Genomic DNA, 22423 nt, shown 5'->3' on the forward strand with positions numbered 1-22423 from the left:
AATAAGTAAATAAATTTATTTTTAAAAGAATGTATGTATACTATATGATTACTGGGCTTTTTTTGGGGGGGATCTTTTTATGAAAAGGAAAGGTACACTTTTTTCCCCAACTGTGGGTCATGAAATCAACTTAGTGGATCTTGACTGTTACTAAGAGGAAAATAAGAAAGAAATAGACTAGAATGAAAAACTTCAGTGTACCTCTTGTGAGGTACGGATAAGTGGTTTTGTGAAACCTTATTCTGGATGTCCATGCTGGATTGTAGTATAAAATGCTTTTTCTGTTTTGGGTAATGGCCAAAAATATGTGAAAGATCTGGGCTGGTATAGGTTTGGAGAAAACTCTCTGGGGGAGTGTACACTAACTGATTACCTCTGGAAATAGTAATGATGGGGGAAATGAAACCATATAAAAGGTGCAGGGTAGAAAGGAAGTGCCATCTGACACCTCAGTCTCCTTCGAGGCAACCTTGCCCCTCCCCCTTTCTTCTTTTTCAACAGAGAGCCTAGTACACACAAGCACAACCTTCCTTTGTAACATAAATGGCAGCCTATCCTGAGCTTGTTCTGCACCTGGCTTTAACCTTAACACGGTGCTCTGGAGACTTCTCCGTGTCAGTCCACACAAGCCCCTCTCCCTTCAATAGCTGCAGAGGGCCCACTCTACGAATATATCCTAATTGATTTTAACCCTAACTTTTACTTTCTACGGTACATATTTCTCTACCTTGTCATCAGGCATGTTCAGCTTTTACGAGCTGAAAAAAACAAGAGATGATTGAAAAAAAGAGGAAGGGAATAAGATGAACACCCTTTGCCTCTGTGTCTGCCAGCTGGCTCCAGCCACTGCCTCTTTTGGGAGGGGTTCGCTCCCTCCTCAGGCCTGTGGCAGGCACTGGGTGTCATGCTAATCCCATTGCCCTGTAAATGAAGGCTGACTGTACTCACCCTTAAAGAAGGTGACCTGGCTGGCGCCCAGCCCAGGGCACAAATCCTGAATGGCTGATGCCACTTGTCTGCAATGGGTCTGGGGTAGGTCTGCGACCTACTTCTGGCCAGTGAGACATCAGGTGTGTGAGTGTGGACTGTGCGCTAGGGGACTTCTGGGGAAGATTTCTTCACTAGAAAACTAACACAGACCACTTGCAGCAAATGTCACCTGTTCTTCCACTGGACACTGTGACTATCTGGTTGAATGACAGCCACTTTGAGACTGTGAGGGGAGCCAGTCTATAGGGGTCCTCGAGTCAATAAATTACCCAGTTGTGGGGCCCTTCCTACCTTGTGCCTTCACGTTTCGAGAGATAGCAGACTTCCTCCAATTGAGCTGGGATTTCTTGTTGCTTGGAGGCAAAGGCATTCCCGTGACTTGCCCTGTTTTCAACCTCTACCAACCTCAGGAACGGATGGTGCTCCCCACACAGTAGGGCAACAAAAAACTATTCTGAATATGCTGTGCATCTTGACCCGGCCCTCTGAGGTGGGCGCCCCTTCTCACACATCCCTTGGACCACGAGTACAGGGTGGAGTTCTTACCCCACCTGCCAATCACTTTCCTTCTGAAGCACCGGTGAGGCCAGGTGCCCTCCCCAGGCCTCAGCTTGAAAAACGAAGCAGCACCTCGTGGTGGATGAGAACATGGGCCATGCTGCTCCCCTGACACACTGTGCTCTTTGCTCGAGCCCCTTCCCCTCAGTGAGCCTCGGTTTCCTCCTCTGAGAATTGAGGCAATGACAGCACCTGCCTCACAAGATCGTTATGTGCACGGTGCTCAGCACTGGCCCGGGCACCAGGGCGTGCTCCCCGAGCTGCAGATATACAGGAAAGGGGTGCGTCCAGGGGCTAAATGCCTGGGCTCTGGGCTCAGCCAGGACTGGAGGGGGCGGGGGGCATCCTGCTCCGACCCCACCCTCACCCAGAGAGGCTGTGCGTTTATCTGTGTTGTATCTCAGGGGAGCAGTTAAGATTTTGTTGGAGTAAAATGTTCTGTGGCTTACAAAAAAAAGCTGAAAAACTGTAGGCTGGATGGAGAAACCGCACAGCTGCCTGGGCGTGTGTGATGCTTTGGTCTATTCACCCCCGTGGACGCTGATGGGTGGGCCCAGGGTGGGCAAAAGGCACAAAGGGAGCTGTGCCCTTGCCTTTAGGAGGAAGAGCAGTGACGGAGCAGGTGGTAGTGATGGTGGTGACCGCGCTGAGCCTGTGAACACGGCCAGGCCCTGTTCTAAGCATCTCATAGGCATCACTTCATCTAGCTGCCCCAGCAACCCCACGAGGCAGGAGCTGCCACTCCCCCGCAAGTTCCACGTGGGGAAATCTCTCTGGCCACGAGGCCCAGAGAGATTAAATAACTTGCCCCAAATAACATAGCTGGCCAGGGATAGAGCCAGGATACAAAGCCAGGCAGTGTGGCTCAAGAGACACTGTGTTTAACCACCAACCTGTACTTCCAATGACAACGGTAGTCATGATAAATACATAATACATGAAAATAAAACCAAGCAGCAGCTGATATATTTGGACCAGCCATGTCTCAGGCCCTGTGCTAACTACTTTAAACACGTGGTGTAGGTTCATCTTCGCAGCCTCGGACCACAGAGCGCATCTTCACCCCCATTTTACAGATGAGGAAACTGAACCTCAGAGGAACTAAGGAGCCTGGTGGAGATCACACAGTTGGTGAGTGGTGGAGCTGTGACCTGGACACAGGCAGCCAGAGGCCAGAGCCTGGGAAATCACACTGCTCACCCAGGTAACCCCAGGTGGGCCCCTGTGGGGCCTTAACTGCTGGACTGATCTCACCCTCTCTCCCAGGTGTCTGGCAGGGGCTTGAGAGTTGACTCAGTCCCTGCACGTGGCTGGAATTATCAGGCTCAGTGTAGGAGCCATATGCAGCAACATCCTGCCCTGCGGCCTGTGAGCAAAAACAGTAGGTCTTCAGGAGGTGGAAGCAGAGATGACAAGGGAGAAAAACTCACTGGCACAAAATCGATGCGGAATCCAACCACCACTGGCCACCTCCACCAACCACCGTGCACCTGTATCGTCACAGCGGCCTCCTCCTGCCCTCGCCCCCAAACACAGCCAGAGGGAGGCTGTGAACGCCTGAGTGCAACCACCGCCCTCCTCTGCTCAGTGTGAGTCAGAACTCTCCCCTGGTCCACAAGGCCCCACACCATCTGTGCCGACCCCTCTCTGCCCTCAGATCCTCCCACTCTGCCTCTTGCTCACACTGCTCTGGCCACATGGAAGCTGTTCCCCAAACACACCAGAAACCTTCCCACCTCAGGGCCTTTGCACTCCTCCCTGCCCCAGCCCCAAGATCTCTGCAAGGTTCCCTCCTTCCCTTGAGTTCCTGGAGATGGCCTGCGTTCCTCTTCCCAAGCTGACTGCGACTCTCCGAGTAGGTCTGTTGTGTGACCCCGGCTTCCTAGCCAACAGAGGTGGGGTTGGCCCCAGTCGATGCCAAGGCCCTCACATCACCTTTCAGGGCTATGCGCCCAGAAGGGTATCCCGGAGGCTGCAGCCCCACCCGCGGAAGCAAGGCCACGTGCTTCCTGCCTGCCTGGGAACACCCGGCGATGTCGGCTCCACACGGGGCGGAGAGCCTCTCAGTGCCTCTAAACAGCTCTTGACAAACTGCTCAGGAAGCCCAGGAAGCTTTGGAGTGTATGCTGCCTCGAGAGAGGGCGGGGGGTGGGGGTGGGGGGCAGGTGGCTGCCCGCCTGGGATCACTCAGCCCATCGCGATGCCCACAGCAGGCACTGGCGCCTGGCACTGAGCCTGGAAGCCGGGCTCCCGTGACGAACGCCTCGGGGGAGAGTCTGTGAAGTCAGTGGAATCATCCACGGGCACAAGCTGCTACAGGCTGCGGTGGCTTCCACGGAGAGGGCTGCAGCGCAGGGAGGGAGTGGGTAGGGGTTTTGGGCATGGCAGGGCCCATCCCTTTCCTGGCAGTCCTCGCACTATGCCGGTGAACTCAATCCCCGCCCACATCTGAAACAGTCCACTTTCCCCCGAGTAGCCCAGGGTGATCTACTTAAAACATAAGTCAGATTATGTGCTCCCATGGCTCCCACGTCCCTCAGAATCAAATCCCAGCATCCGCCCGTGGTTGGTGAGCCTGCCAGAGCTGGGCCCCTGCCCACGTTGCAAATCAGACCTCTTGCCTTCCTTTGGCCTGTCTGGCCACCAGAGCATTTCCAGAGCACTGCAAACGAGTTTACCTTCAGGGCCTCAGCATTTGCTATTTTCCCTGCCTGGATCACTTCCATGCTTCCTGCAAAATATCACCTCCTCCTAGAGGCCTTCTGGGACCTCTGCCCGGTTTGGTTTTCTCCCCAGACCTTATCTTCACCTGGCATATTAATATTACACGGTTGCTCAGTTGTCTGTCTGCCTCACTCTCTCTCCAGGAGAACATCAGCTCCACAAAAGAGGGCTCGACTTTGCCCCCTTCTGTATCGCCGTGTTTGGAACGGTACCCGGCACACAGTGGGTGCTTTGGTGTCAGGAAATGTGAGAATAACATTCCTCTCAGGCCTGCCCAGCCCTGCTCTCCTCTCCTCTCTCAAGAATCTCAACATTCCCCATCTGCAGCAGACACTGTCCTGGACTTTTGCCTCCCTCCCTCCTTAGGTCCTGGTGGTGCCACCTGCTGACACATCCACAGTTGCTCTGTCCTCTCGCAAGGTCCCCTTCCTTCTCACTCACATCTCGGCCTCAGACCCGTCCCTGAGACTTCTGCAATTGCGCCTCCAGCACCATCTTTCAAAACATCTATCTCCCTGCATTATCCTTTCTGCTGAAGACTTTCCTTGCTGCCCACAGCTCTTAGGATCAAATCCAAACTCTGTAATGTGGCTGACAGCGCCTTGCGTGATCTGGTCCCTGCCAACCTCCCATCAGCTGCCCCCCTCAATTTCTATACTTGAGCCAAGGGGCCTGTATTCAGTGACCTGATGGCACCCACCCTCCTCCCCACCCCAGGGCCTTTGCACATGCTACTCCCTATCACAGGGATGCCTTCTCCACACATCATCTTTCCTTTTTCTCTTTTAAAGAAAAAATTGTAAAATAGCCCACATAGAACAAAGTGTACAAAACATGTATGTACAATTTAACAAACACTTACAAAGCAAACACCCACATAACTGCATCAAGAGTATATCATCGGTCCCCCTGAAACCACTTCACCTGCTCCCTCCTCCTTATCCCTCTCATCTGTGGCAGAAATGACACCTCCTCAGGGGAATTACCCCAGCCCCCCAACCCCCTGCCTAGATTAGACACCCCCTCCAGCCCCTGCACCACATCCACTCTCAGATCCCAGGAGGTCTCCCTTGAAGGCTTTCCCCTAGCATAAGTGATTCATTGCTTTTGTAATTATTTGCTTGCTGTATCCCCTGGCACCCTGTCAGTGCCAGGACGGCCGGGGTCCTCTGCGGCAGAGGGCTGAGCATACAGTAGGCGCCTGCTGTATGAATGAACGCAAAGTGCTGGGCTACAAAGGGCCTGGAAGTAGACACAAGGGCAGCTATGGAGCGCTTGTGCCTCTCTTTGGGGAGCCAAGGCTGGGCAGCAGGTTGTCACTCCGGCTCGGCCCCAGGGAATGGACGGATGACAGCAGATGCACAGGGCTGCTGGGCTGCCCTGAGCAAGGGGCAGTGTGGCTAGCGGCAGGCAGAGGCACGTGTGGGCGCCTCGAGCACAGGTGCTCAGCGACCTGCTGGGAACTTGTACCTACTGAGATGGGAAGATTCTGGGAGGACTGGCAGGGTGAGGTGGGACTTGCACATCTTCTCTGCCTAGAACACTCTGCCCTCCTAGTTCCCAGTAGCTTACCCTCTTTCCTTTAGGAAAGCACCTCCCATACTGGGTCAGGCCCCTCCTTCGGGCTCCCACACCCTGAACGCTTCCCTCACCCCGGCCCTGACCGCTATGGGCTGTCACTGTCTGGGGATGGGTATGTCTCTCCCTTGACTTTGAGCCTCACTAAGGCTCTGGCGCTGTCCCTAAATAAAGTGCTGATGCTCAGGTTCTTAGGTAAGACAGAGTCAGGCTTTAGTTAGGGACAGCGTCACGGCCTTAGTTAGGGACAGATTCAGCATCTTAGTTAGGGATAGATTCAGGGCCTTGGTTGGGAAAAGCATCAGGCCCTTAGTTAGGGACAGCGTCAAGGCCTTAATGACAGAGTCAGGGCCTTTCTTACGGACAGCGTCAGAGTTTTAGTTAGGGACAGCTCAGGCTGTTAGGGACAGTGTCAGGGCCTTAGCTAGGGACATCGACATGGCCTTAGTTAGGGACAGTGACAGGGCCTCCATTTCACAGATGAGGAAACAGGCCCAGAGAGGTTCAGTAATTTGCCCAAGGCCACACAGCCAAGACAAGGTGGTGTGGGGTGGCGCTCAAACCCCAGTGGGCTGACTCTGGAGTCCACGCTCTCATCTACCATGAACACATTTGTTTCTTGAAATCAACTCATTTAATTTTCCTTAATTTGTCCAAGGCAATATCTGTAAAATCAGGGGATGGGTTGATAACACTTTTCCTAATATCCATTTAAAATAAAACATTTTCCTCCCCACACCACCCCAAATCACCTCAAGCACCCCATTTTGGGAAATGCTGCTTCACACTAAAGCCTGGTTGCCTAGGAGAAAACTTCAGGAAGCAGCTTTAATGAGTAGATAAGAATGATTTGCAATTAGCATCAATTGTCTGTATGCAAATTAAAGCTCCCAACCGCAGGGCCCTCTTTTGTAGCAGGTTCCTCTCCCATTTTATTCCCTTCATTTCTGGGTTCAGCAAATCCTTCTCTCAGACACAGAGTAATTTTATACCCACCCCCCTGCCTCAGACATAGTCTACTCCCCAGCACCGCTGCCTTTATATCACAGACTCCAAAACCCTACAGCTACTGAGCTTTACTGACATGGGCCTGTGCCCAACACACGGGCTACCACAGCCGGGACCTGGGACCCCCATAGCTCCGAGGCCCTCTCGGTGGGCACACTTTGACATCCGTCTCAGTGATGACCTGATTCTACTCTGTCTCCCTCAACAGATGGTGGGTGAGGTGAGGGCTGGGGGCCTCGTCTGAATTTGCTCGTTACTTCTCCTTAGCTCTCGGCGTAGTCCCTGGGACACAACAAATCCCTGAGAAATATTTGTGAATGAAATGAATGGATAAATAAATGAATGAAGGAGCTGTTCAAGAGTCCGTGAGTTCAAATGATTAACATCTATCTGTCTAGGGAGGCTGGCTCAGACAGAGACCTAACTCCCTGGGGCACCCTTTCTCTCCACCCTCACCCTTCTCCTGGCTCCTGAGTCCAGGGGGACCAGGGCCACAGTGAGGGAAAGCACTGACAGACGGACACTCTCAAATACCGTGGTTTCCAAGTCTGTCAGAGTGTAAGCAGCCCCTTGGTTTTAGAATCTAGTTAAATACTTTAATTTCTACAACAGCTACACTCCCTTACACTTCTGCATATTTTCCTTTCCGATCAACACCTGTCTCTCCAATACCGGCTTTCGAGTGTCAAGCAGCAGAACCTGAATTTGGTAACAACAGAACCGCCGCTCGGTCATGAGATCCTTTCAGGAGGTAGGGAGCAGCGCTCAAACATTCTCAACAGACCAGATTGGATTAAAGGGCTTTGCACGGCCAGGCTAGGAACTGCTAGGGAGATTTTTGCTTCACCTTTTTAAAATATATAGATATTTCTGTATAGTCAAAGACCCAGGTCCACTGTGGGTTGTGGTCAAGGAGGTCTGAGGCCACCGCCTGGGTGCACGTGTCCTGTGTGGAGAGAGGCGCAGGTCTGGGGACGGGCCAAGGTGTCAGGAAGCCAAGGGAGATGAAGGTCCCTAATGGGGTTCCTGGACACGGGCTGGCCCCTGCTCAGGTGTGGTCAGGGAGGAGAAAGGAGGTGGTGGCCTCAGGGGTGCACACTGGGGACTGCAGCACAGTAATCCCTGCCTGGGGCCGCAGACCTCTGAGGGGGCCCCTGGACCGGGCTGAGTCCTGTGACGGCAGAACTTTTCCAGGAGGCAGTTCGTGGCTTTCATCACATTCGCAAAGTGTGTGTGGTCCAGACTCCAGGTTGTTGGTGAGTCAATGCCTGTTCGTTCTCACTTATTACCCTGTCTGCCTCTCTACCAGCAGTTCTCAAAGCGTGGTCCCGGGACCAGCAACATTAGCATCTACACGGAACTTTGTAAAAACGCATACTCTCAGGCCCCACCCAGTAGGTCAGGGGAATCTGTGTTGAACAGCCCTCCAGTGGACTGTCTGGAGACCACACTGCCCTTTACTATGAAGGCTGGAAGGCTAACCCGTAACCTCCCAGACTTCCTTGTAGCTGAGATGGCCATGTGACACTGCCTGTCGAAGGGGGTTCTGGGAAAGCTTTTGCTTTCTCCACAGACATGGAGCTACACAGACGCTGCCGTCTTTCCTCTGTTCTCTGTCCCCACGTCCCCCAGGGGCACCACAGCCATCTGGAGACCAGGAAGTCACAGCCAGCATGAGGAGGGTGATGGAGCAGGAAGACACAGGCTGCTAGGCCTTGAGGCCCTCCCTGAGCCGCTGCTGCACCAGCCCAGCTCTGCCCTCTCTGGACTTCCCAAATGGGGACTATTAAACCTCTGTTTAAGCCACTGTGGGTCAGGTTTCCTATTACCTGCAGACAAATGCACTCCTAACAGAAACAGTCTGTGGCTCTCAGAAAGTGTAAAAACTACTAGTCTCAGGAGAGAGAAAAGGAAAGAGACTGAGGGTCAGACTGAACCAGAGACAGATGAGACAGACAGCCAGGGATTTACCTCCCTCTACCGGCATCCTTAAAGGCCAATGGATGGCAGCAGGGGGTGGTCCACGAGTCTCCCAACTCTGTAAGCAAACTAAGGTGCGAGCATTCCCATCTGTGAGCATGTTTCTGGGGAGGGGAACACCACTGTCAGGACGGTGAGGGATGCAGGTGGTGGTCAGGGTCCCCCTGAAGGACTTGGACTAGATTCAGCGTCTTACCTGGACTGCCTCGGTGGGTCGCGGCTGCCCCCAGCCAGGCCTGTAGGGGTGCTGGAGCCTGAGGAGTACAGCTTCGGTCGGTAGCCCTTGTTCTGGCCAGTGACCCCAGGGGCGGGCGAGACCTCCCGACGCCGGTCTGTATGGTGGGACCGCCCGGCAGCCTCGCGCCCGCCTCCACAGAGGCCCATACTTCCCGGGGGCTTGTGTGGCTTGGCTGGCCGAGACGTCTTGGCCAGGGACAAGCAGCTGGGGCTAGAGGTGTAGAGGGTGGTGTCAATGCCACTGTCACTGGAGCCGCCCTTGGAGAGAGGGTCTTGCTCTGGCTCCAGTGGGTCCAGGGGGTCGAACCAGCGATCATCGCTGTGGCTGCTGGACGCGTTGCTGGAGAGGGTATTGCTGCTGGAATGACTGGAGTACTGAGGCTCTCCCTGGAAGGCAGGAGAAGTGTGTCATTCCTAGACTCGGGGTGGGGGGGCGGGGAGCAAACTTCCTTCTCTGGGTCCTCCCTACCCCTAAGTGTGAACCCTGGAGCCGGACAGCTTCGAACTCTGGCTCCCCCACTTACTGGCCTTCCTATCTTGGGCAACTGATTGAACTACCCTGTGCCTCAGTTTCCACATCTGTAAAATGGGTTGATAATAACCCTGCCCCATGAGGTTGAGCAGGGGGATAAATGACAGCACATACGCAACATGCTGCCCACAGCTTAAGCTGAACACATCTGAAACTGAGCTCCTGGCCTTCCCTCCTGAATTCACCTCTTGCCTGTCTCACAATGGCACCTCCGTCCTTTCAGCTGCTCCACCCAAGAGCCGTGGAGTCACTCGACGCTGCTTTTGCTCTCACACCCGTATCTAATCCAACAGCAAATCCTGTCGCCTGAATCTTTGGAACAGATCCAAACCTGCCACTTCTCCTCCCTCTGTGGCTCCCCCCTGGTCCTGTCCACCACTGCCTCCTGCTGGACCATGGCAGGAGCCTCCTCCCTGGTCTCCCAACTCCCTGTCCCTGTCTCCCCTCACCCCTGGCCCCCAATCTGTTCCCTACGCGCAGCCAGAGACAGGCTGTGAACACTTGCGTCAGTTCATGTCCTCTCCCTGCTCACTCAGGGGAAAAGCAAGAGTCCTCACCATGGCCTCTGAGGCCCTGTGTGATCTGGTTCCAGGTTCCGGTCTCTAACTTTATCTCCCGCCTCCCTCTTGATCACTCTCCTCGAGCCACACTGGCCTTCTGGCTGTTCTTTGAGTATGCCAGGCACACTGCTCCCTCAGGGCCTTTGTACTTGCTGTTCCCTCTGTCTACAATGCTCTTCCCTCAGATATTTTCATGGGTTGCTCCTTACTTCATTCAAGATTTTGCTTAAAGGTTACCTCCTCAAAGACCTTCTCTGACCACCTCATCCTAAAGTAGCTGTGCTTGACACTCTTTTCCCTTAACTGTACTTTGTTTTTCTTTCACAGCAAGAATTGGTTCTTACCATTATATAATGAAATCTGTTTCTTTGCTTACTGCTTGTTGCCCCCGCTGGGATGCCAACTTTGTGAGCACAGGGGTGCATCTGCCCTCTTCAACACTGTGGTCCCAATGCCTGGCACATTGTACGGGCCCATCAAACACCACACTGAATTGTTATTTGAAAGGGGAATAAACTTCTATTGTGTGAGGTCACTGAGATCTGGGGGCTGTCTGTTACAGCAGTTAACCTATTGCTGTAGATTGAATAGTCTGTGTTCCCCCAATATTCATAGGCTGAATCTCCAGTGGGATGGTATTAGGATGGAGGGCCTTTGGGAAGTGATTAGGTGGTTATGAGGGTAGAGCCCTCATGAATGGGATTATAAAACCGCTATATATTTTCACATATTTATCCTATATATGTTTATATATTCCTCATGGATGGGGTTATAAAATCCATATATGTATTTATATCCTTATAAAAGGGAGCACAGAGAGCTCCCTTCACACATGAGGTGGAGGGAAGGCCGTCTGTGAACCAGGAGGCAGGTTCTCACCAGACGCTCAATCTCCCTGCGCCTTGACCTTGGACTTCCCAGCCTCCAGAACTATAAGACATAAATTTCTGTTGCTCATCAGCCACCCAGTCTGTGGCATTTTTCTTACAGCAGCCCGAGCTGGTGAAGACACCTACCACAGCTGAGGTAATGAGGAAACTGTGGCTTCAGGGGCTGAGGGTCTTTGCTCAAGATGACGTGGATGGCAGGGGCTGGAGCCAGGATGTGCGCCTGGCTGGGTCTAACTCCAGACCAGGCATCTCGCCCCTCTGCTGGAGCGGAAGGGGGCAGAGGTGGAGCATGTGTTCACGTGTGCTGCTCAGAGGCCCACACCCAGGTGAAGCAGTCAGGGCGGGTAAGGCGGCCCCCGGGGTTGGCAGGTGGGGCCCAGACTCACCTTGGAATGCCTGTTGGGGGAATCTTTGCCTGCTGTGTCCTGCCTGGAGGTGTGCCTGCTCCCGCTGCTTCCAGTCATGGCCGAGAGCCGGGCCTGGGCGGGCACATGCCACAAAGGCTCTGCATTAAGACAGGAGACACACCAGTGGTCAGAGATGACTCAGGCTCCGGCCCAAGTTTCACCCAAAGAATCTGGTCCTTAATGTGGTTGGATGGTCCCACCCCTCTGCCAGCTTGTCTGCTCAGCTCACACACAGCCACGACCCTCATCAACTCAGGTCTTGGGGTCTAACAACACTCGGTAACAGAATGTTTACTGAGCACGTACCGTGTGCCAGGCACCATTCTAGCGCTTGACATGCGTTAAGTTCGCGAAGCCCTCCAACAGTCCTCCACCCACAAAGGAGCTTGAGCACCTTTTCATCCTTACTGGCCATTTGCATTTCCTATCTTGTAAATTACTTGCTCATATCCTTTACCCATTTTTCTACGAGACTGACTGTCTTTTGGTGAATAAGATTCTTTATATAACCGAGGTCGCATTCCTTTGTTGCTTCAACGTGCGTAGCTTTTTTTGGTTAAATTGAAGTGGTATCACAATAAGCATTGTCTCACAACTTGATTTCTTACTTTACAAATAAATAATACTTACACCTGCTTTTTGCTCTGTATCTTCATAATACATCTTCACATAAGTCAACTGAACATGAAGTTACCTTATTTTTAATAGCTGCACAGTATTCCATCATGTGAATGGACATCAATTATTTAACCAGTTTCCTGCTGATTGGACATTCCGGTTATTTTCGATTTTTCTTAATGTTCTGGTGGCCTTCCCTCTATACCCGACTTTGAGCAAGTGTGGAAGTATGTTTGGGACAGAATTCTCTAGTTCAAAGGTGAAACAGGTTTAAAATCACGATGGCTGGTGTGGGTGTAAATTAGTCTAAATTCCCAAGGCTAGCCAATGTGCCTGAATGGAGCATCGGATCTTAAAAAAACACACAACCCCGGTGGAGGGCTAGTTAATATCTATCAAACTTGCAAATGCACTAACAGAGGACCCAAACCCAGGCGGTCTAACACCGGAGCCCACAACTTTGATCAGTGCTGAATAATCGTAACGATAATTATTATCAAGCACACGTCTGTATCAGGTACTACTACAAGTGCTTTGCAGGCATTACCTTGCTGCATCCTCTCAGTGATACTGCGAGGTGGATATTAGTACCAGTTTAATAGATGAAGGAGAACATTAAGACTCAGAGAGGTTAAGTAACTGGTCCAAGGTCACAAAGTAAGAAAGAGTTTCAGACCTGTGCTCTCAACCCCTGTACCCTCTCTGTGCTTCCCCAATAATGACAACTCCAGTGACAGTGCAGAGTGAGTGCTCGAGAAGCAGAAGCCGTCATTCCCTTCGTGATGGGCTGGGTCCTGTGCCGAGGGCTGGGCAGGTGTGATCTCACTGGACCCCGAAAGCACCCCGCAAGGAAAGACACTTAGGGTGTCCGCCACAGCAGAGGGACCTGAGGCTGGGAGAGATGAGGTCACCGCCAAGGTCACACAGCCGACTCAGAACTTCTCACCAGGCCTGTCGGAGGCTGAGCTCACAACCATACACACTGCTGCCCCCAGTGCAGCCGCAGAGGGCTCTGGGCCCATGTTCCTGCTGGGGAAGGTGGGCCTGGAGGGCCAGGCACGGCACTCAGGGACACGGCAGAGAGCAGCTTGGCTGGACATTGCCGAGGGTGTCACTGCCCATGTGGCTTTCATTTGGGAACCATGGTCATGAGAGGGGGCAGGCTGGCCGCTTTGTCCACCTACTTTACCTCTACAGACGCTTTTCCTCCCTGGAAGCATCCGACACGCCCAGGAGGCTCTGGTGCCCTGGGAAGTGGGCAGACCATGCCAGGAGACCGCATTTCTGCAGAGAGCCAAGCCCATGGCATTCACACCCAGCCTTCTCTACCACCTATGACACCAGTGGCTCCCACACTTCTGTCTCTGGCTGGACCTCTCCCCATAACTTCAGACTTGTATATATGGCTCCCTCACACGCCTCCACTGAGTGTCTGCTGGGCACTTCCCACTAGACACGGCCAAAGCCAACTCCTTATCTGCCCCCAAACCTGCATCTCTCATCATCTCCAGCCTTTCAGCTGCTCGGGTCAGAAACTGGTTATCATCCTTGAGCATCAGGGAATTCTAACTTTACCTCCAAAGGACCATATCCAGAACCTGCCCATCTCTCCCTCTGCACTGGCCCCACCCTGCAAGAATCTGTAGCTAGAGGGACCCTGTGAACACCCGAGTCAGATCCCATCCCTCCTGTGCTCAGAAGAACTGAGTCCCGTGGTTCTGAGTGAAGGACGGAGTCCCCACCATGCTCTCCCCGTCACCTCCCTGGCCTCATCTCTCACTTCTCCAGCCACTCGGCCTCTTTGCTGTTCAACCAACACCACACCCCCTGCTACCTCAGGGTCTTCCACCAGCTCCCTTTCCCTGGAATGTTCTCCTCCCAGTTGGCTCCTCTGCATTCTTCTAGCCTCGCCTGAAATGTGATTTGCTCAGAGACACCCTCACCCCCAGACCCTACCAAGCTCTCTAGGCACTGTGTTTGTTTCCACTTAATACTCAGCATTATTAGTGAGTACTTATTACTCGGTGCTCCTGCTATTGCCCGGCTCTCCCACCAACTGTCAGCACCAAGAAGGCAGGGGACACGCCTGTCTGGCTCACACTGTACCCCTGGCACCCAGCCTGGCGCACATCACTGGTGACGTGTTGAATGAATGGACGGCGAAGGGCTAGGTTCCTGCCTCTCCTTGGCCGCCCCAGTGTCCCCTGTGCCCCTAGCCCTGCCCTTAGCAGGCCCTGATCCTGGGCCCTTCACTGGCCCTCTGAACTGGGCCCCAGTGACCTTCTGGCGCTCCTGCTTCACTCTTGACACACCTGGGTGGGTGACAGACATGGACGTGGCTGTGAGAAATGTGCTGAAAACACGGCCAGGCACGGGCCTGGGGCAGCTGGTGGCTCTGGGGCCACCTTCCTAACCCGGGTGCGCTGAGGCTTGAGAAACACTCACTCTGTGGGTGAGGGACTGTGGTCGTGTCTGTGGGTGATGAGGGTTAAGGAGGGTTCTAGAACCAACCGGTCTTGGTCCAAATCTCAATGATACTACTCACCAGCAGGGACCTCTGACAAGGGACAACCTTTCTGTGCCTCATCTTCCTCGTTTCTAAAACAGGGCAGTCACGGCACCCAATCTGTCGTGTTCCTGAGATGATTAAACAGGAGGGAGTGTACAGCACCGGAAACCGTACTGCTGTCACTGCAATCACGGTCATCTGACCAGGGCTGGGCACAGCCCCACATCCATCGTGGCACCTGATTCCCCCACCCTGGTCTTGAATACATTCTAAACTTTATGACAGCTCCTAGACACAGACTGCCCTGATGTGTGTGTGTGCAGGGAGGGGTTAGTCAACTTATAACAAGGTCTCAAGGAAGTGAGAGGGGAGATGAGCTCTAGGGGACAGAAGAGGAAAGAAAGGAGGGACCATGGTGAGCTTCTGTGACTCCTTATGTGGGGCCCATGGTGAATGCTGGAAAATTTTCCTTCTTATTCTACACTTTGGTGTAATGACATCGCCAAGCAACGCGTTTCTCTTCTCAACTGGGTGGGGTGGGGGGAAAAGGATGCAAATCTGCCTGTGCTGGAGCAAAGATCACAGACTGCGGGCGGGATCAAGCATGCTGAGGAGAGGAGCGAACCCGTGTCTGCAGGTCCCGGAGGCAGCAGCAGTGGCGGACAGTTAGGGGTTGGGGCGATCTGCTTGCCTGCAGTCCAACCGTTGTCCCTGGTTTAAGAGAACCATGGGGCGGGGGTGCTGAGGAATTCTCCAGGCCGCTAATCCTGGGGCAGGCAACCTCTCCCCTGCCCCACAGTGCCCGGGGGAGCCGGTGATGTGCTGCCATGGTCCTCCCCGCCGAGAGCTGCCTGGATACTCTCGAACACCCGCTGCGTGGACATCTCCATCTCCTGCCCCTCTGATGTCAGCACTCTCTGAGACTTCACTGATTGTCTTTCTTTTGAACCCACCCACCATCTGCTGGTTCTTACGCTTCAAAGGGGCTACCACTTTGTTATGAGGAATCATGTTTAAGATATTCTTCTAAGTAGTACATGCCCATGATTGATACTTATACACAGAAGAACAGACAGATGAGAAGATGCTCAGTCTCATCAGGCATCAGAAAAATGCAAATTAAAAACACAACGTGATACTACTACGTGCCCACTAGACAGGCTGAAATGAAAAGGCTGGTGAGGACGGAGCAAATAGAACTCTCTCTCTGTCGTTGGTGGGAGTGGTGTAAATGGTTTGGCAGTCTCTTATAAAGTTAAACGCATGACCCAGCAATTCCACTCCTAGGTATACTCCCTGCAGAAATGTGAGTATGTGTTCATCAAAAGACAGGTATGAGGATATTCCTGGCAGCGCTATTCTAAGCAGCCCCTAACTGGAAACAACCCAAATGTCCTTCAACGTTAGACTCAAGTAAGAAATTGTGGCTCATTCAGACAATGGATATGCTACTCAGAAATGGCGTGGCTACACACAACCTCATGGCCGACCCTTACCAACACAACAGTACTGAGCAACAGAAGACACACACACACACACACACACACACACACACACACACACACACACACACACACAGTGCATCCAGTGGGAGTCTACATTCCATACGCGTGAAGTTCAAAACCAGGCAAGATTAAGTCTGGTCGTGGGAAGCAAGACAGGGGTGGCCTTTGGGGATACTGATTGGGAGGGGCTGGGGCCTTCCAGGAGGCTGGCCACGTCTGTCTCTTGCCCTGGGTGTGGAACATGGGCATGTTCACTTTGTGATACGTTATCACACTAGATGCTCCAGATTTGGGCTCGTTTCTCAGCACAGCAGTTGAGACGCAACGCTGGAAGCTTTATGTAATGAGCAGCCTCAGAACACTGCCGGCTCGGCTCCCCTGAGAGCACCACTTCCAGCCCTTTTCAACGACTTCCCCTGGTGGTCTCCACCTCCAAGTCGCACACACATCTGTGCCCTGGCTCCTGACCGACAGTGTCGGCAGACCCCGTCTGCTGATGCCCTGCCCGGGTGGAGATGGATCTGGCTCGCTGGCCCCTGCCGCTCTCCCGGGTGACCTCTCTAATCTTATGTGTGGCACTTACAGCTTTCTTTTGTGTTTTATCCATCACTGACAGGAGGAGGGGTGTCACCTGTCACGCTGTGACTAAGAGGTTGTGCAGGGTGAGGCCAGGGGCACAGCTGGCCTGGGGAGACCTTACCCGGCTTCTGGCGCTCCATGGTGCTCTCCTGGCTGGTCAGGCCGCCTGAGGAGGACTCGCCGCTGGACGTCCCGTCGTGGCTGAAGTGGGGATCAAAAGACAGCAGTGGGTGTGGGGCGGCTGTGTACCTGCAGAGGAGTAAGAGGACCAAACACAGGGTGAAGGGCTGGTGTGCCAAAACCACTGAGACTTCCTTGATGTGGGGTTTTAAATACACGGGAGGCCCCGTGCAGAAGGGAGGCTAGGTGAGGAAGCCTGGAAACGTGCTATTAACTGAGGGTCAGGAGTGAGTTCTGCACGGGAAGCATGCCAGGGAGCCGGTGGTGGCAGGGCGTGTGGGGCCAGGTGGGGTCCTCAAGGAAGGAGGGGGCAGAAGCCACCTGGGCAACAGCCCTACCCAGAGGCTCCTCCGGGGTCCCGTTTCTTGGCTGCGAAACGGGGTAAGCTGTCATCAGCAGCCCCCGCCCCCAGGCCTGTCTTGGGCTCCCTTTATCTCTGGTGGAGGAGGGCAGGATAAGGCTGCGTTTGTAGGTACAGGAGGCCTGGAACCTGGCGGCCTGGTGATCAAACCTCCCCTCGGCCTCTTGCCCAGCCAGGTACAGTCACTCCCTTGCCCTGAGCCTCAGTTTCCCTAGTTGTTAAGAGGCAACTGCAGTAGGTCCTTCCTTGCAGGACTGAATGTCGTCCTGTGTGTCCAGAGCTTAGCCTGAGGCTGACAGGCCGGAACTGTGTATGTCTCTCTGGTGGAGGAAAGAGCTGCAGAGGAGAAGCCGTGGGCTCAGGCTTCAGAACAAGGCAGGTCTGGGCTCAACCCCAGCTCCATCCCTTACTAGCTGCGTGACCTTGGTTGGGCAAGCGCTCATCAGTTTAAGCTGCCGTTTTCCTGTCTGAAAAATGACACTTTCTGCTTCACAGGGTCGTGGAGGAATGAAATAACAAAGTTGTCTCCTAGACAGAAATTCTCTTGGAGGCTGGCCCTGCACGCCCGCAGGCAAGGGCTGAGATTTAACAGAGGGATTGGCAAAAGGTTCTCTGTGGCCTCAGGTCCCACAGACATTCTCTATGAACCCGGAGTGAATCCTGTGGGTGCCTCCCAACGTCCATTCCACCTCAGATCAGAGCCAGTCATGGCGGAAACCTTCTCCCTGCCTGGGGTTGGTTAGGGACAGGCACATGAGATGTGAGAGGATGTGAGTTATTAAGACTCCCATGAAATACTTCTGGCTCTTCACCTGGCAAGCACATGGCAGGACCACACTTCCTTGCCCCTTGAGACGGCCGGCTGGGACTGTGAGACTAGTTCTCGCCAGTGAGCTGTGAGGCAGCCTGCATCCTTAGAGGTCCAACCAGTGCTGGACCTGCAGTGTGGGTGCAAAATAAACCTTCGCTGACTTTGGTCACTGCAATTTTCAGGCATCTGTTACCCAGCATAACCTGACTGAAATGGGGGAAGTCTGCTGAGGAGCTTTGGGGAAAAGTCTCCTTGCTCCGAAGGGAGCTGACATGGAAAGATGGCCTCTCTTCTTCACCAGGTGTTGCTGGGCTCAGAGCCGCTGTCACCCTCTCCCAACCAGCCTGAGAACAAGGCCAATGCTGAGCGTGGGAGGGAGTAGGCACCGGGCCCTTGATGATGTTGTCGAGATGCTGGATTAACCCTCCCTGGAGCCTGCTCTGCCTCTGAACCTTCTTTGCTGTGACATAACACATTCCTACAGCATTTTGAGTCAGCCAAGTTTTGGCTACTTGCCACCAGAAACATTCCATTGACATAAGCCCTGGACTTTGCAGGAGTCACTGAGCCTCCATTAATCAAGCTGATATTGTGATTCCCCATTTGGCTCCTATGCCTATACCTGCAACTTGAAAGGATGATAAACCAGGACCCCCCAAAATCCAAAAGAGGAGTTAACTGACTTCTCCAGGGTCACCCTGCCAGCCCTCAGCCAGGGCTGTCTCTGTAGAGACCAACGCTAAACCCCTGGCTTCCACGCCTCCAGGGCAGCAGAGGGGTGCTGCAGAGGTGCACTGGACTTCCTGATATCTCATCTTGACTCACCTGCCAAGAAAATACATAGTATCCCCGCTTCTCCAGACCTTGAACTCTAATGCTTCCAGGAAAAAAAGAGTCAAAACAATAAAAAAGCATAGGCTGTCTTCAGCTTAGCAGCCAGCCAACCTCCTGGTAAAATGTGGCTCCAGCACAGCTGGAAACTGCAGTGTTGATGTGTTTATTCCATTGTCTCAAAATGTCCATATCGAACTCTGAGTACTCAAGGAAGACGGCAGTGGCTGGGATCAGCTAAAGGAAAGCGGGAGGTCCAAGTGGTAGATGCTGCAGGCTGCTCCCTCAGTGTCTACTCTCTGCTTCCACCTTGATAATGGAATGCCAACTGTACTGGGGGCAGCAATGTGATCGGCTAACAAACTACATTTCCCAGGCTCCCTTGCAGTCCTGGCCAATGAGATAAGAGTACTGCACGTGACTCCCAGGCAATCTCTGGAAGTGTGCGGTTGGTGCCTTTACCTCATTATCTCCTTAAGGCTGAGCAGCCACCTTAAGACCAGTAGGCCACAGGCCAAGGGTGACAGAACGTTGGGCGAGGAGGAGCAGCCAAACCCAATCCCAACTTTTTTTTTTTTTTTTTTTGGCTGCACTGCGTGGCTTACGGGATCTTAGTTCCCCGACCAGGGATTGAACCTGGGCCCCGGCAGTGAAAGCGCCGCATCCTAACCACTGGACTGCTGGAGAAGTCCCCTGATGGACTGTCTTTAGCTGGATATATGTTACCAGCTTAACCTCTCAGCTAACTGTCCCCAGTCGAGACAACCTGTACTTTGTCCATTTTTGTAATTCTCTCACTAAAAAGCCTTCTTATTATCCCAATGCAAACTGACTGACCTATGTTGACCATTCTTTAGGTGCTGAATATGTCCTATTTGGGGCCATTTCTATCATTACCACATCCTGGTCAAGCTGATTGGAAAGTGGAACATTCCAGAATCTCACCATGCATAGCTCTGGGCAAAACTTCCCAGAAGCAGGTTTGGGCTGCCAGGATCTTGGCTTTGAACTTCCTACTCTGCCATATAGGAAAGTACCAAGATGGAATTGAACTCCTGAGGGCAGGGCTCCAGGCCTGGATGGAAGAGTGGATGGGTGCATTACAGGAGGACTGGGTAAAGGGTGGACGGACGATGCAGCCACTGCTGGCTGCCACCCCAGTCAGCATCATCTTCTTTGCCTCTACTGGTGGAGTCCAGATTCTGCTCTGGCGGCCATCCCTCTGACACGCGACTTGTGTAAATCCTGATGGTTTAAGACAGTCATGGGGGTCCAACGTGACCTTGCCAGGGGTTAGTTCAGGGGTGGGCAAGTGACCGAGTTCCTTCACTGTTAGAAACAGAGAGAAGCTCTTCCTTCTTTTTCTGCAGGGCACCGGTTTTGCTTGGGGCCACAGTAGCCCTCGTGGGTCATGAACGGAGCCAGGTCCCTGAGGGTGACCCTGTACAATTAACCAGCCCTAGACCCACCCCACCTCTGGACTTATTACGTGATGATGATAAATCCCCCTGATGCTCACGCTTTCTTGAGTTAGGTATTTTGTCTGAAGTCAAATGCCGCCTAACTGATATACCACTCTTTATGGAAGTGGCAGAGAAAAACAAAGGGAAAAAAAAAAAAAAAGCGAGCCAGGTGGCCTAATGAGCAAATGTCTGGGGTCCACGCCAGCCCCGCAGGGTGCTGAGCTGGGTACACAATTCTGTCTTAGCGCTCTGTACTGAGTTTGGAGGTTTGCTCATGTTGCACACGAGAGTGGCAAACTCCTGAGGATGGGGACCGCATCTGCAGCTTCCGGCACAGCCCTGCATGCAGCAGTAACAGTCAGAAACCTCACAGAGCACTTACTGTGTGCCGGGCTCAGTCCTAAGTGCTCGAGAGAGATTCCCTCCTAGAATGTCCTCAACACTGCTCAGAGGCAGACTTTTTTTTTTTAACAGCTAATTTTTCTTTTCTTTTTTTTTGGGCCTTGCTGTGTGGCGTGAGGGATCCTAGTTCCCTGACCAGGAATGGAACTTGTGCCCCCTGCAGTGGAAGTGCAGAGCCCTAACCATTGGACCACCAAGGGCAGACGTTTTACATGTGAGCAAACTGAGAGGCAGAGAGGTGAAGCCCACTCTCACATGGCTGATGAGGTGCAGGCCATCTTGCCCTCCTGCTGTCTCAGTAAATCTAAAATGGGCCACAGGACAGGTTCTGTCTATGAGGGCCTTCGAGCTCCAAAAAGCCTGATGAATTTGGCAAGTTGCAGTCCCACTGGAGAAGACAGCAGGAGACACAGGAGTCCTGAGGGGGGAATTTCCGCGGCTGGGCTGGAATGTCTGGCTTGGGTCACGCAGGCTCCAAGATGTCAACTGTGCGGCAGGAAAAGGGGAAAGGAGCTGAGGCCAAAGGCCACTGGGGCAGCCTGACTCGTTCCCGGGCCTCTTATCGCCGGCTGGTGACTGGCCATGAGACACACTTTTGGGGGTTTAGGGGCTGAGGTGTGCTAGGGATGGTTGGCAAAATTTGGAACCTAGCTGTTGACAGAGATAAAAATTGCTGAGACCTAGGCCACAGAGAGCCGAGTCAGGCTCCATTGGTGCCCTGCGAAGAGAGGGGTGGGCTGGGAAGAGCTGGAATCCAAGGGAAAAGTGAGAGTTTTTCACTTGCCAATGCCAGAAAGTCTGAAACACAAAATCACAGCCATCAAGTGTCACTGTGGGGTGGGGACTCCAGTAAGGACCATGCACGTCACCCTGATTTGGAGGATGCGCTCAGAGTCTCGTGGGCAGGCAGGACAGCTCTGGGTCAGAGTCGGTCCCTTGGAATCACATAGGCCTGGGTTCCTGGAAAAGTGATCTTGGCCAACCTTGGCCAAGTGGATTCACCTTGTTGAGCCTCAGTTTTCCCTTTCCCTCTGTAAAATGGGACACGCTACCCACCTCATAGAATTGCTGGAAGCACGCGTTGGGATCATGCGTATAGCTCAGTGGAACAGTCTAGAGATTACAGAAATAGACTCACACAAATGTGCCCAATTAATTTCCCCTTCCAATGAATTTTTGCTTTAAGAAGCAAAAGCAATACACTGGAGGAGGGAGAGCCTTTTCCATAAATGGTACTGGACATCGGCAGGCAAAAAAAGGAACCTCAACCGAAACCTTTCACCTTAGGCAAAAACTAGCTTTGAAAAACTCAAAGTGGATCATGAACTTAAATGTAAAATAGAAAACAATTAAAACTTCTAGGAAGGGAATTCCCTGGCGGTCCAGTGGTTGGGATTCCGCGCTTCCATTGCAGGGGGCACGGGTTTGATCCCTGGTCGGGGAACTAAGATCCCGCATGCTGCACAGCATGGCAAAAAAAAAAAAGGAAAAACTTCTAGGAAAAAAAAATCTTCAGGACTCAGGACTAGGCAGAGCTCTAAGATTTAACACCAGAAGCATATGATCCATAAAAGGAAAACAATGATAATTTGGAGCTCGTCAAAATTAAAAACTTTTGTGAAAGACCCTGTTATGAAGATGAAAAGACAAACTAATGACTGGGAGAAAATTTTTGCAAACCACAAAGCTAACAAAGGACT

General features: G+C 52.8%; 1 protein-coding gene across 1 annotated transcript in view; it reads right to left on the reverse strand.

Moving 5' to 3' along the window:
- Nucleotides 1-22423, reverse strand: part of SIPA1L3 (signal induced proliferation associated 1 like 3) — a 235854-nt gene that overhangs the window by 29323 nt on the left and 184108 nt on the right. Inside the window, 3 exon segments of the mRNA XM_032612477.1 lie at nt 9035-9462; nt 11444-11562; nt 16797-16924. Of these exon segments, the coding sequence (XP_032468368.1) occupies nt 9035-9462; nt 11444-11562; nt 16797-16924 (675 nt within the window).

This window comes from Phocoena sinus, chromosome 19 (genome assembly GCF_008692025.1).
Source record: "Phocoena sinus isolate mPhoSin1 chromosome 19, mPhoSin1.pri, whole genome shotgun sequence".
NCBI classification, from domain to species: Eukaryota; Metazoa; Chordata; class Mammalia; order Artiodactyla; family Phocoenidae; genus Phocoena; species Phocoena sinus.